The sequence below is a fragment of the Palaemon carinicauda genome, chromosome 7, assembly GCF_036898095.1.
Source record: "Palaemon carinicauda isolate YSFRI2023 chromosome 7, ASM3689809v2, whole genome shotgun sequence".
Classification (NCBI taxonomy): domain Eukaryota; kingdom Metazoa; phylum Arthropoda; class Malacostraca; order Decapoda; family Palaemonidae; genus Palaemon; species Palaemon carinicauda.
Window position 1 is genome coordinate 169,515,462 of NC_090731.1, and position 13,173 is coordinate 169,528,634.

Consider the following 13,173-nt stretch of genomic DNA (forward strand, 5'->3'; position numbering starts at 1 on the left):
CTAAAAATATACATACATATACCAAGGCACTTCCCCCAATTTTGGGGGGTAGCCGACATCAACAAATGAAACAAAACCAAAAAGGGGACCTCTACTCTCTACGTTCCTCCAACCTAAAAATATACTGCATTTATTTTCATGAATATAATATATTTCCGAAGACTGTGATTAGATAGTCCTTATCAAGACACTTGGTGATTTCATTTCATTTATGTTTTTAAGAATGTTGTATCATCTCCGTTTGCTGTAGTTTACTGTAAAATGTCTTCCTGTTTTAGGAGTTTCCGTCTTAAGTATTAACAATAAAATTTTCAGACCTAAGGGGTTGTTTAGTCAATATTTTTATCACACCCATGTAACTTAAACTGGCTTGATATAACATTTCAGGATTAGAGTTACGTATGTTTAATAATTTGGTAATGCTTTTGAAGGACTATAATCAAAACATTGTTGTTGTGCCCAAATTTTTATTTTTTAGTAAAAAGAAAAGCTTGTGTGAAATAGGTATAATTCTGTTGTGTAAGGATTTAAAGTACTTTAATGTGTTCATAATTTTTCAGTTATATGCTTTAAATAGCTAACTGGAATTTACTTTGAAAGTGTCGTATCTACATTATTCTAAGAGTTTTATGACCATGTGTATATACAGTACTATGTAAAAAATTAAAGTTTCATCATAGATATGTGTAACATATTAAGTAATGGGATACTTACTGTACTTGCTGAGTATGGGGTGATTTAGATTTTACATTGTGTCTAGTCTGAAAATACTTATTGCTTATGTATCCTGGTATGATTAGCAGTCATTGACAAATGAAAAGGTTATGATGAGATAACCCATTTAGAATTATTTCCCATTGATTTTAGATACTATTCAGTTATTCATTTATCTGTGGTACTTTGGTACACTAATACCTCAAAATATGAGAAATCGCTTTATACATACATACATACCAAGGCACTTCCCCCAATTTTGGGGGGTAGCCGACATCAACAAAGAAACAAAAACAAAAAGGGGACCTCTACTCTCTACGTTCCTCCCAGCCTAACAAGGGACTCAATCGAGTTCAGCTGCTACTGCTAGGGTGTCACAGCCCACCCTCCCACATTATCCGCTTTATGAGCATATAAATTCTTATGTTTGTGAGCGATGTATCAGTATTGAGCAAAAATTTCCCTGTGTGTACACATTTTTTTTTGACAAGTACTAACGAGACTAGCACATGTACCCATACACCACCCATGCAGTGTTCACAGGCCTTTTTTTACACCATTTTGTTATCATAGTCTGCAACACCCTCTTTGGTCTGTGCCTACCGGGTAATTCTTTCAATTTCCCAATAGCACTTGTAGAAGAAGTATCTCTCACACATACTTGAAATTTTTTTTTTTTTTTGTACAAGTGTGACCGCATGTTCTTTATTGAGTTTTAATCGCTATTGTTTGTCATAAAGATATCGTGTGTTGCATTGTAAAGTTAACAGTTTAGAGACAATAGCCCCAGAGATGATTGAAAAAGACAGTATGAAGAAGAAAAAGCCTGTGGCTGACCTGCAGAAATTGTACCTTCATACTGCAACATCCACGATTGGTACAGCTACAATTTTAAATAATAGAGAGGATATCGAAGATTAGATGATGCGGAACTGATGCTGTTATTGATGGATCAATTGCAAAATTATCGTAACTCTGAAAGTTATCTGTTTACCTGGATTGATAAGAAGCAGTTAAGAAGTTGGTACAGTTACCAAAAACACTTTTTATGTGAAAACCATAGTACTGGAGCTGAATAAGGGACTGCATCAAGAGAATGCAGATTTCAACCAAGAAGATGTTAAGAATGTGGGAAAGCCTGCAAAATTTTATAATAGATACGGTTTTTTCACGGTGAATATTGAATCTTTTAGATACCAACAATACGATGTCGCATGTCCATGGAATTTTAAAGGAAAGGACAAAGCGGTTAACTCTAGATAGGGTCATTGTCAAAACCGACAACCAAGAGCCCAGGAAAGCATAAATTGAGTGATGCAGTTAGTAATACTGAACGCCATTCAAGAGAGAGTACTCCCTATAAAGTTCTCTTAGAGGGAGTTTCTCTTTTCAAGCAGTAATCCACCTCCTCGCTCATCACCCGTACACCATTCACAACTCTCTTCAAAGGTAAAGTGCGAGCTAATTTGTCAATATTTCTATTTGTGAATTAATTTCTGATATTAATGGTTATAATTTGCTCTTTATATAACATTACAAACCTTTAAAAATGAGTGTATATGTATATCTATGGACTTGTGGAATGCATTGAGTGAATTCCTTTAATTTTATATAGCAAAATTTATTTTAGTTTACAAGCATTTTGAGTTACAAGCTTGCTCCTTGAACACATTGTACTCGTATACCGAGGTACAGTACTATCATATAAGGTCATTATTTATTGTATTGCTGTATTTGGCCAAAATAAATGTAAGACATCAAAATATTGGAAGAAATAAAATATAAGGAGAAAGTATTTATTTGTATCCTTCCATTTAGATTTTTGCAAAATGATTTATTTTTTTGTATTTGAAATCATATTCTTCAGTTAAATATATGCTTATACAGAGTATTAATGTACTGTATGTAATGTTCTCAGAATCACATACATTTGCCTGTCAGATAAAGTAAAAGAGTACAGTAATTGTACTGCCTCTCATATTTTCTAAACCCCTCAATTATTATTATTATTATTATTATTATTATTATTATTATTATTAGCTAAGCTACAACCCTAGTTGGAAAAGCAAGATGCTATAAGCCCAGGGGCTCCAATAGGGAAAAATAGCCCAGTGAGAATAGGAAATAAGGAAGTAAACAAACGATGTGAGAAAAAATTAACAAAAAAATATTTTTAAAAACAGTAACAGCTTCAAAACAGATATGTCATACTATATATAAACTTTAAAGACTTGTCAGCCTGTTCAACATAAAAACATTTGCTGCAAGTTTGAACTTTTGAAATTCTACCGATTCAACTACCCGCGTTTGAAGATCATTCCACAACTTGGTCACAGCTTGAATAAAACTTCTAGAGCTATTAAATACTTGTGTATTATTGAGCCTCATGATGTAGACTTAGGAAGAAGGCATTTTTTTTATATTGTGAGATTTGGCTGAAAAAAGTCTAGAAAGTGGGTGCAGATTGAGGCTAAATGAGAACTGCAAAGACCTTTAGGAATACTTCAATGTACTGTATCAAGTATAGGCCTAGATACCATTTGTTTTCTATGGAAAGATCACGTGAGTTTTGGTCCACTGTATTTGTTAGCATTGCCCCTAAATAATCTCCCCTATACAATAAAGAGCAACTTGTCTAGACATATATATATATATATATATATATATATATATATATATATATATATATATATATGTGTGTGTGTGTGTGTGTGTGTGTGTGTATACTGTATATTATTACTTGCTAAGCTACAACCCTAGTTGGAAAAGCAGGATGCTATAAGCCCAGGAACTCCATTAGGAAAAAAGCTCAGTGAGAAAAAGGAACAAGGAAAAATAAAATGTTTTAAGAAGAGCAACAATATTAAAATGAATATCACTTTATAAACTATAAAAACTTTAACAAAAACAAGAGGAAGAGAAATAAGATATAAAATAAAACAGTGTGCCCGAGTATACCCTCAAGCAAGAGAACTCTTACCCAAGATAGTGGAAGACCATGTGCAGAGGCTATGGCACTACCCAAGATTAGAGAACAGTGATTGGATTTTGGAGTGACCTCCTAGAAGAGCGTCATTAGTAGATACAGTATATGACTTTTTGGTCTCTCTCCATCCCTTGGGTATGAGAGAGAGAGAGAGAGAGAGAGAGAGAGAGAGAGAGAGAGAGAGAGAGAGAGAGAGAGAGAGAGAGAGAGAGAGAGTAGTCATTCCCAGGTGAAAGTGGCTACTCCACGAAAACCACAATCTCTCACAAATTAATATTGTATAGCAACTTTTTGTTATGCTAAAGTACATGATGTATTTATAAGATGTTTAGCTTTAGCTGTGGATTCCTTTAGTTTTTTTTTCTATTTTAGTCTCTGATGTTTTCCATGTACTGTAGGTTTTTTTATAACTAGTTTTAATAATTTGATAATTCTATTTTATCAACACATATAGTTCAGGTTTTAGTCCATCGGGCCCAGCTATTGCCTTTTTATTTATGTACTTTTTTTATTAACGCATTATATAGTTCAGGCTTTAGTCCATCGGTTCAAGTTATAGCCTTTTTATTTACATATTCCTATAATTATTATAAAGTATTATATAGTTCAAGTTTTAGTCCATCGGGTCCAGTTATTGCCTTTTTATTTGTATATATTTTTAGGGTTCTCTTTACCCTTTCCCTTATATTTTTATTTTTCTTAGAGTTCTCAATTTTTCTTAGAGTTCTCAATTTTTCTTAGAGTTCTCATTACCTTTTCCAATATTTTTTATTTTTCTTAGAGTTCTCATTACCTTTTCCAATATATTTTTATTTTTCTTAGAGTTCTCTTTACCTTCTCCCTTTTATTTTTATTTTTCTTAGAGTTCTCATTACCTTTTCCCTTATATTTTTTTATTGTTCTTAGAGTTCTCATTACCCTTTCCCTTATATTTTTATTTTTCTTAGAGTTCTCATTACCTTTTCCCTTATATTTTTATATTTCTTAGAGTTCTCATTACCTTTTCCAATATATTTTTATTTTTCTTAGAGTTCTCTTTACCTTTTCCCTTATATTTTTATTTTTCTTAGAGTTTTCTTTACCTTTTCCCTTATATTTTTATTTGAGTTCTCTTTACCTTTTCCCTTATATTTTTATTTTTCTTAGAGTTCTCATCACCTTTTCCAATATATTCTAATTTTTCTTATAGTTCTCATTACCTTTTCCCTTATATTTTTATATTTCTTAGAGTTCTCATTACCTTTTCCAATATATTCTTATTTTTCTTAGAGTTCTCTTTACCTTTTCTCTTATATTTTTATTTTTCTTAGAGTTCTCTTTACCTTCTCCCTTTTATTTTTATTTTTCTTAGAGTTCCCATTACCTTTTCCCTTATATTTTCATTTTTCTTAGAGTTCTCATTACCTTTTCCAATATATTTTTATTTTTCTTAGAGTTCTCATTACCTTTTCCCTTATATTTTTATATTTCTTAGAGTTATCATTACCTTTTCCAATATATTTTTATTTTTCTTAGAGTTCCCATTACCTTTTCCAATATATTTTGATTTTTCTTAGAGTTCTCATTACCTTTTCCCTTATATTTTTATTTTTCTTAGAGTTCTCTTTACCTTCTCCCTTTTATTTTTCTTTTTCTTAGAGTTCCCATTACCTTTTCCAATATATTCTAATTTTTCTTAGAGTTCTCTTTACCTTTTCCCTTATGTTGATTTTGAAATACAGTAAGGCCATGTTATTCTGATTGCGCGGGCGCTGGGAACCGCTCACGCAAGCGCCAACGGCGTTGATCAATAACATCGTTGCGAACGAGAAACAGTTCCCCGTGTGAGTCCTTTGACAGTTCCCTCTGTGAATCCTTTGCTGTGTACACTGAAGAATCTACTATAATTCACAAAAACTTACCCTTCTTCCATTTATTTACCATAAAGGAAAGAAATAAGGAGGATCTGTAAAATGCAGAAGGATATTTCCTAGGATATATTGTGGAAGCCAGTGGTGGTTGAGATGATTGGCAGTAGATTAAAGACGGTAGAGGGATAGAGTTCTCGGTACCTGTTCACCTGTTACCTCACTCAACTCCTCTTCGAGGACATCTGGACGATATGAAGGTCAGTATGGGAATTTACTAGGAAATTGCATCCTTTATTGACCGTAGGAATTGAAAAAAAGCCGAGCTTTTTGGATTAGGGAACAATCCCAAAATTGTTGGTGTTAACAATACTGAATTTCAGACATTGATTGATATAATAAAGTTTTCAGGCATCCTGACATCTGAGGTCATTAACGCCGAATTTTTAGACATTTGAAGGTGATAAAGCTGATATAGTGAACTGCATTAACTACAGTATGATGTAAATGTATTATGAAAATGATATAAATAACCATGGTCCGGGTGTAGGCCTATTAACTATGATTTAAATATATTATTATGGAAATTATATAAATAACTATGGTCCGAGTAATAGTTTTTATTTTAAACGAATTTTGCAATGAATTACAATGCTTGCTTGTAAATTGTTGTGTGGCGAAGAATGGTTGATGATAGTGTAGTTAAACCAAACTGACAATATTTAGGTCTGTAGCTTGGCTAGTAATAATAATAATAATAATGATAATAATAATAAATGGAATGGTTTGATATGCTATCTATTTTCTAAACGACAAAAATTCTTAATGGTTGGAATTGAAATTAAATATTTATTACAACTGAAATTTAAGGACGATTTAGTTTCAGTAATTATTGTAAAACCTATACCACGAAACTAAGTTTTAATCATGACTGCTAGAAATGGGTGATATACTATGGTTGTTATGTAATATTTTAAAGTTTCCCTTGATAGAGGAAACAGGACAATAGTCTTTATTAATGTTTGAGTCATGAAAAACTGGCTTTTGAAATGCCTGCAACCTATATAGAATATGTAAGTAAAAAAGAAAATATGGCGGAAGGATTGTACTTTATAGTGATCACTTCAAATATAGGTTAATTTACTAAAGATTATTTTTATGAATTTTTGAAAAAAAAAAAAGAGAAAAAAACTGTACGGTTCGTCCAGAACTCACCCTATCCGTAATATTTTGAAAGTAGACCAAACCAGTGTAAAGTTTTTTTTCATAGATTATTTATTAGTTTTTGTTGACACAATGAAAGACAATAACTATCGAAGATCAAACTAGAAAGACGGAGACCTTTAGCTGTATAATTTACCGTAGATTTAGAAGGCTAAGAATTAACACTTCAAGGACCTTAGGTTAGGAAATGCCCACAATACACGGGATGAGAATCAAAGAACATGTTATTAGGGTCTTGAGTAAGCTCTGTTTCTGTCATAAATATGCTCAGACTGCATTGACTGGATTGTTAAAAAAAAAAATACTCATTAACTCCTTAACATATAAGTTGCAATACAGCAAAAGCTAGTAGGAAATAATAAAATGCTTCAGTGCCTAGCGCTTCCGTGCATTTTAATTCACTTCTTCGGGGGTAATGAAATGCTTCAGTGCCTAGCGCTTCCGTGCATTTTAATTCACTTCTTCGGGGTAATGAAATGCTTCAGTGCCTAGCGCTTCCGTGCATTTTAATTCACTTCTTCGGGGGTAATGAAATGCTTCAGTGCCTAGCGCTTCCGTGCATTTTAATTCACTTCTTCGGGGTAATGAAATGCTTCAGTGCCTAGCGCTTCCGTGCATTTTAATTCACTTCTTCGGGGGTAATGAAATGCTTCAGTGCCTAGCGCTTCCGTGCATTTTAATTCACTTCTTCGGGGGTAATGAAATGCTTCAGTGCCTAGCGCTTCCGTGCATTTTAATTCACTTCTTCGGGGTAATGAAATGCTTCAGTGCCTAGCGCTTCCGTGCATTTTAATTCACTTCTTCGGGGGTAATGAAATGCTTCAGTGCCTAGCGCTTCCGTGCATTTTAATTCACTTCTTCGGGGGTAATGAAATGCTTCAGTGCCTAGCGCTTCCGTGCATTTTAATTCACTTCTTCGGGGTAATGAAATGCTTCAGTGCCTAGCGCTTCCGTGCATTTTAATTCACTTCTTCGGGGGTAATGAAATGCTTCAGTGCCTAGCGCTTCCGTGCATTTTAATTCACTTCTTCGGGGGTAATGAAATGCTTCAGTGCCTAGCGCTTCCGTGCATTTTAATTCACTTCTTCAGGGTAATGAAATGCTTCAGTGCCTAGCGCTTCCGTGCATTTTAATTCACTTCTTCGGGGTAATGAAATGCTTCAGTGCCTAGCGCTTCCGTGCTTTTTAATACACCCTGAAGAAGTGTATTAAAATGCATGAAAGCGCTAGACACTGAAGCATTTTATCATTTCCTACTGCTTTTGCTGTATATTAAATGACGTTATCCTTGTGACCGTGAAGCACACAAGTTGCGATTTTTAAAGCTGATGTTCTTTCAGCCTTCGGGGAAAGAGGAGAGCATTGCTTGGATCTTGGAGGGCTGCTAAATAACACTTTGGTACTCATGGCCTAGACCTGGTATTATTATCATGTATTATTATTATTATTATTATTATTATTAGCTAAGCTTCAACCCTAGTAAGATAAAACTGGATGCTATAAGCCTAAGGGCTCTAATGGGGAAACATAGCCCAGTGTGGAATGGATATAAGGAAATAAATAAACTGTAAGAGAAGTAATGAACAAATAAAATAACTTTCTAAGAACAACATTCTGCTTTCAAAGAAACAGATACGGAAATGGTGATGGTGATGGTACATTATCATAGCCAAGTAGAACTATATGCCTGATATTCAAAATTTAATAAATAAAATGGTTAATTGTTTCGCTGTGACCAAGTTGTGGAACGATCATCCTAATCGTGTAGTTGAATCGGTGGAACTTCAAAAGTTCAAACTTGCAGTGAATGTTTTTATGTTGAATAGGCTGACACTGGTCTCTTTTTGTAGATTTTAATGTTTTTGCTGTTCTTAAAATTTGTGAATTCTTCATTACTTATCTTGTGGTTTATTAATTTCCTTATTTCCTTACCTCGCTAGGCTATTTTTTTTCCTGTTGGAGCTTTTTGGCTTATACCATCCTACATCTCCAACTTAGTTAATAATACTAATAATAATGATAATGATAATATCATGCTTCTTGTTATTAACGAAAACGGTGAATTACCTGGGAATTAGATTATATAAATTAGTTCACAAACAACAACAAAAAGAATGTTACATATAGGCCTACCATTTATAAAAACGCCCAGACTTTAAGAAATTTGTTTAGACTGGATTTTTTTCTCGCTGAAGTCATTTTGAAATATGTATTGATCTGTCTCTGTATAACAAAAATATCTACCAAGAGAAAAGAATTTTACAGTAATCTCTCTCTCTCTCTCTCTCTCTCTCTCTCTCTCTCTCTCTCTCTCTCTCTCTCTCTCTATTTTCACTTTAATTTTAGTAATCCGACGAGTCTCAATTTTATAAAAGATTTTATAGTAACTTTCTAATTTGTTACACATTTTGAGTTCACACAAGATTATGAAAAAGAGGAAAATTATGTAGTTAGGAATACTAGTTGTTAAGTCTATACAAGTTAAACATTAATTAGGCTATCAAAACATCGAATAATTGATGTAAAGATACGAGTTGAAATTATTTGAACAGTTCCGTATATAGTGTATGTTTATGTAGGCCTACATTTAATGGTGCCTGCTTTGGCGTGTGTGCGAGTGCGCAAATCTTTAGACAAAGTTCGTAAAAATTGTGACTGAACTTAGGAAACTTAAGAAGGGATAGAAAAGAAAAAAAAAATACGGTCTTCTTTTTCCTTTTCGTTTATTAGAGATTAATAACGTCCACTTTTTGCCATCTATGCTATTCATAAAGATATTCTTCCCTGGTTAATGAAATATTGAACGGTCAGGTTTAAGACTCTCTCTCTCTCTCTCTCTCTCTCTCTCTCTCTCTCTCTCTCTCTCTCATTCGGGTTACCAATATATTCTTAACGATCACATTTTGGTTGAAGTATGTTGTTAATACGGTAAAAACTTTCCTTCTCCACAAGAATGATTCTAGAAAAAATTAATATCATAGCCACATTTTTTTTCTAATAGAAGAGAATTTTGTTTAATATTAACTATTAATAAAACGAAACACTAGAGATTTACGTTTAATTAATGTTAGTTCCAATGTTGAAAATTATTGCAAATTCCTCAACTAAGCTTCGATGCTCATTAAGTTGCAAACTAGAAATACTTAGTAGAAATGGATTTTTTCATTTCCAAAGTTCTTACTTTTATTTTTTTTTATAATTGTTTTTCGTTTAATTGACCAGAGATGTCTTGATTATAAGAGAAAAAATTTCAGATATTCTAATTAAGTTGGTTAAACGTATTGTGAAAAAGGTTCCTTTAAAAACACGGTGAAAAGATTCTTTTAAAAACATATTGTGAAAGGGATCCTTTAAAGACACGATGAAAAGCTTCTTTTAAAAACGTATGGTGAAAGTGTTCTTTTAAAAATATAGGCTGGAAATGTTCTAATTTCATTACCTTTTAACTACCAGTTTTGTTCGCATTATATAGCAATAGGCCTAGTCTCAAAGACATAAATTTAGAAATAATATAATTTCATCAGAGCAAACAAAGTAAGAATAATTACTTAATTTTCAATAGCGCTTTTCCCTCATGAGATTGTTCCTATTTATTTTTTTTTTATTTCCATTTTGTAATTTACAATTATTATGGTATAATTTTTTTTATTGTATAAGAGCAGGTGGTTCGGGAAGCAAAATAGGCCTACCTGCTTAACCAATTGTCTGGCCCTCCCTTATCCTAGCTTAGGTAGAGAAGGAACCATGTACGTTTATCATACGTGTCAGTCTCTAGGACACATTCCTATCCAAATTAGTCCTGAGTCTTGCCTCTGCCACTCACGAGTGACATTTAAACCCTTTAAAGATTTCCAACAATTCTTCAAGTGTTTTCAGGTCTCAGTAATGTAAATTTTTTCAAACGTTTTAAGGTCTGAGTAACATCAATTTTTCAAACGTTTTCAGATCTCAGTAACGTAGATTCCCCAAACGTTTTCATGTCTCAGTAACACCAATTTTCAACCATTTTCAGGCCTCAGTAACGCCCATTTTCAACCATTTTCAGGCCTCAGTAACGCCAATTTTCAACCATTTTCAGGCCTCAGTAACGCCCATTTTCAACCATTTTCAGGCCTCAGTAACGCCAATTTTCAACCATTTTCAGGTCTTAGTAACGCCAATTTTCAAACGTTTTAAGGTCCCAGTAACATCAATTTTTCAAACGATTTCAGGTCTCAGTAACGCCAATTTTCAAAACGTTTTAAGGTCTCAGTAACGTCAATTCTTTAAACATTTCAGATCTCAGTGACGTCATGGATTTGGACGTTGGCAGTGACGTTCGTAGTCGAGGTGACTGGCGGAGGAGATCGACTGCTAAACATCGGTGGCATTTTCCCAATCATGGGTTCTGGAGGGTGGCAAGGAGGTCAGGTACGTTGAAGGTCATCCTAAGCTTAATGGTGACTACTAATTATCAGTTATCACCATTTTGTTTTCTCATTGGCTACTGTTTGAATGCAAATAGTTATGTATAATATGCAAATGCCGAAAACTCAGACACATGCTTCACACCCAATAGTTACACAGTTACACACACACACACATAAATATATATATATATATATATATATATATATATATATATATATATATATATATATACATATATATAGAATATATATATATATATATATATATATATATATATATATGTATGTATGTATGAATTCCTATATTTTCTTTACACACAAAAACAAGTTTATGAATGGACATTGAATTATACACTGCCTATGAATATATATATATATATATATATATATATATATATATATATATATATATATATATATATATATATATATATATATATATATATATATATATATGTGTGTGTGTGTGTGTGTGTGTGTATGTATGTATGTATGTACTGTACAATATTTTCTTATCACTAACACTCATGATTTCTATTTTGAATAAGCTACAAATGAAATGTGATTCAACATACTGTTAAAGAGAAATGTATAGCTGTTAGAGAATACTCAATAATGTTGAAATGAACTTTTAATTTCTTGAAAAAAGTATAAATTTGAACCAATGAAAATTTAACAAAATCTGTACGAATGCATAATGCACTAAATTTTAGATACCTGCATTGCTTACTAAATTGCATTAGGCCTACATTTCAACAGGCTTCTCTCTCTCAATGTATACGCCATTCTCGAAATGCTATAAATTCATGAAGTTGAAATCATATAATAACTATTAACTGCTAAATAAAAGTTGAAATATCATAACTATTAACAGCTAAGTAGGAGTTGAAATCAAATCTTATAGCTGTTAACAGCTAATTAGAAGTTGAAATCATATCATAACTATTAACAGCTAATAGAAATTGAAATCACCTTATAGCTATTAACAGCTAATTAGAATTTGAAATCATATAAATATTAACAGCTAAATAGAAGTTCAAATATCATAACTATTAACAGCTAATTAAAAGTTGAAATCATATAACTATTAACAGCTAAATAAAAGTTGAAATAACAGCTTATAGCTATTAACAGCTAAACAGAAGTTGAAATCATATCTATTAACAGCTAAATAGAAGTAGAAATAATTTAACCAACAGCAAAATACAAATTGTAATATCATAACTATTAAAAGATAAATAAAAGTTGAAATCCAATCACATAGCCATTAACAGGTAAATAAAAGTTGAAATAAAATCATTAGCTATTAATAGCTAAACAGAAGTTGAAATCATAACTAATAACAGCTAAACAGAAGTTGATATCATATAACCAACAGCAAAATAGAAATTGTAATATCATAACTATTAACAGCTAAATAAAAGTTGAAATCAAATCACATAGCTATTAATACCTTAATAGAAGTTGAAATAAAACCATTAGCTATTAACAGCTAAATAGAAGTTGAAATCATATAACTGATAACATCTGAATATATCTAACGTCTTTTTTTTTTTTTAAATCTAAAGGCTTGCCAACCAGCCGCCATGTTGGCGTTGGAGGATGTAAACAATCGCCCAGACTTACTTCCCGGGTATAAGTTACATCTGGCCTGGAACGACTCTCTGGTGAGTAGTAATGTTTCTCAAAATGTCACACGTTTCTTTTACCAAATCATTGAAAGTAGGGGAGGTTCTAGCACTGCCAATAAGGCTAATAAACTTTCAATTGATCTAGTTTTATTTTTTTTATTTCCCAGAACGAGTTAGAACAATTGTGCAACAATCATTGGAAAACTTGCATTCGCTTAAAACCAGTTACTCTTCTTTTCCTCCAAGTAATGGCGTTCTAGTTTTGCATACTTATCCTCTGTTCTTATTAAAAACTATATTTTTGCTCTTTAAATATTGTCTTTGCTGAGGCCAATTTACCAACCTGTTAGTTATAAGCAAAT

General features: G+C 32.4%; 1 protein-coding gene across 5 annotated transcripts in view; it reads left to right on the forward strand.

Annotated features, from left to right (window-relative positions):
- Nucleotides 1–5,476: 5,476 nt before the first annotated feature.
- Nucleotides 5,477–13,173, forward strand: part of GABA-B-R1 (gamma-aminobutyric acid type B receptor subunit 1) — a 43,357-nt gene continuing 35,660 nt past the window's right edge. For 4 of the 5 annotated variants that reach the window (XM_068377145.1, XM_068377146.1, XM_068377143.1 and 1 more), the window contains exons 1-3: nucleotides 5,477–5,807; nucleotides 11,050–11,181; nucleotides 12,749–12,847. In XM_068377145.1, coding sequence (XP_068233246.1) covers nucleotides 5,802–5,807; nucleotides 11,050–11,181; nucleotides 12,749–12,847 — 237 coding nt within the window. In that variant the 5' untranslated portion in view covers nucleotides 5,477–5,801. The remainder of the gene's footprint in view (nucleotides 5,808–11,049; nucleotides 11,182–12,748; nucleotides 12,848–13,173) is intronic. The other variant, XM_068377147.1, reaches the window with a different exon arrangement.